The sequence below is a fragment of the Solanum pennellii genome, chromosome 9, assembly GCF_001406875.1.
Source record: "Solanum pennellii chromosome 9, SPENNV200".
In the NCBI taxonomy this organism is placed as follows: Eukaryota; Viridiplantae; Streptophyta; class Magnoliopsida; order Solanales; family Solanaceae; genus Solanum; species Solanum pennellii.
In genome coordinates, this window is record NC_028645.1 from 37,358,692 (window position 1) to 37,360,767 (window position 2,076).

At 33.3% G+C, this 2,076-nt stretch overlaps 1 protein-coding gene across 1 annotated transcript; it reads left to right on the forward strand.

Annotated features, from left to right (window-relative positions):
- Window positions 1–836: 836 nt before the first annotated feature.
- LOC107030129 lies at window positions 837–1,742 on the forward strand. Its single transcript, XM_015231519.1, has one exon. The coding sequence runs from the start codon at window positions 837–839 to the stop codon at window positions 1,740–1,742; it is 906 nt and encodes a 301-aa protein (XP_015087005.1).
- The last annotated feature ends 334 nt before the right edge of the window (window positions 1,743–2,076 follow it).

The window sequence follows — 2,076 nt, forward strand, 5'->3', positions numbered from 1 at the left end:
GATGATACTCAATCTTTAGAGGCAGGCATTGAAACTGGAGAGGAGATTGGTACTTCCTATCATAATCAGAAAGGTCCTTTGTTGCATGATTCTAATGTTGAAGAAATTAGGAATGTAACTGGTAAACAAGGATTATCTCCAAGGGGTAGAAAGCTTTTAAAACAAAATAAAAATACTAATAGTAGTAAACCAAATACTAGAGCTAGGAGTAGAGGTTTATGATGTTCAAAATTCTTTGTTGGAATGCTAGGAGCATAAACACTTTTGGTGATCTAGAAAGGCTAATTAATCTCAGAAAAATTCACAATCTGTCTTTGATTGCTATTTTAGAACCTTTTGCTAATCATTCTCAACTAGATTTTTATAGGATGCAAATGCTGATGAACAATGGTTATAGTAATCCTAATAACAAGATTTGGTTATTTTGGTCAAAAGAGGTGTATTGTAATATTTTGGAGAGTGATCAACAACATATTACTTGTGAAATCAGTCATGATGAGTATAGTGAGAAATTTCTTATGACTTATGTTTATGCTAAGTGTAAGGACCAATTGAGGAAACCATTATGGGATAGTATGGTAAAATGGTCTGCAACCAGTCATCCTTGGTGTATTATTGGTGATTTCAATGTGATATCCTCTACTCATGAAAAGCTGGGAGGCAGAGCTTATAATATTAATAAAAGTCTTGAATTCATAGGTATTATTGAAGCTTGTGGTTTGATGGATTTAGGTTATAATGGACCTAATTATACTTGGTGCTATCAAAGAAAGTAGGGTGATAGAATTTGGAAAAGGTTGGATAGAGGTATGGTTAATGATAGATGGTTAGAAAAGATGCCACAAACCAATATTACTCATCTTCCCTCAGTTGGTTCTGATCACTGTCCTTTATTGATGGAAATAAATGATAAAAAGAATGCTGTGATTAAGTATTTTAAGTTTCTCAATTGTTGGACTGATAATGAACCTTTCTTTAAAACTGTGGAGCAATGCTGGCAAAGAAAGGTTATAGGATCTCCTATGTGGTGTCTTCATATTAAAATGAAGAGATTAACTAAAACTCTGAGGGAGTGGTCTAAATTGGAATATGGTGATATTTTTGACAAGGTGAAACAGTATGAGGAAGAAGTTAAGAATGCTGAAGGGAAGCATATTATGGATAATAGTAAGGCAAATAGAGAACAACTTTCTGCTTCAAATGCTAATTATATTAAGTATATGAAGCTGGAATATTCCATTCTTCAACAGAAAACTCAATTACAGTGGTTGAAAAAGGGTGATGCAAATACCAAATACTTTCATGATGTGATTAGAGGAAGAAGGAAAAAGATGTTTATTCATAAAGTCATGACTGATAGTGGTGTATGCATTCATGGGGAGGAGAATATTGCTAGAGCAGCCTGTGAATATTATCAAAATATGTTTACAGGAAAAACTGACAAAATAAGGGAGGAGATGCTTCAGTGTATTCCTAATATGGTTACTAATGAACAAAATATAGAATTGGAAAAGATGCCTTCTGTGGATGAATTGAGAAAGGTTGTTATGAGTATGAATCCCAATTCTGCTCCTGGACCTGATGGAATAGGTGGCAAATTCTTTCAAGTCTGTTTTGACATTATTAAGGAAGATCTTCTTGCTGCTGTTAAAGATTTCTTCAATGGTTGTGATATGCCTAAATATATGTCTCATGCTAATATTATTATGCTCCCTAAGGTTGATCATCCAAACATGTTTTAGGAGTTTAGACCTATTAGTCTTAGCAATTTTACCAATAAAATTATCTCCAAGATCATGAGTTCCAGATTAGCTCCTATTTTACCTAACATAATTTCAGAAAATCAATCTGGATTTGTAAAGGGAAGGAGTATATCTGAAAATATTATGTTAGCTCAGGAGATAATACATGGTATCAAATTACCTAAGGAGGGGAGAAATATGGTTATCAAATTGGACATGGTGAAAGCATATGATAGAGTATCTTGGACATATACATGTTTAGTTCTAAGAAAGATGGGATTTGGAGAGATTTGTATTGACAGAGTATGGAGGATATTGAGTAATAATTGGTATT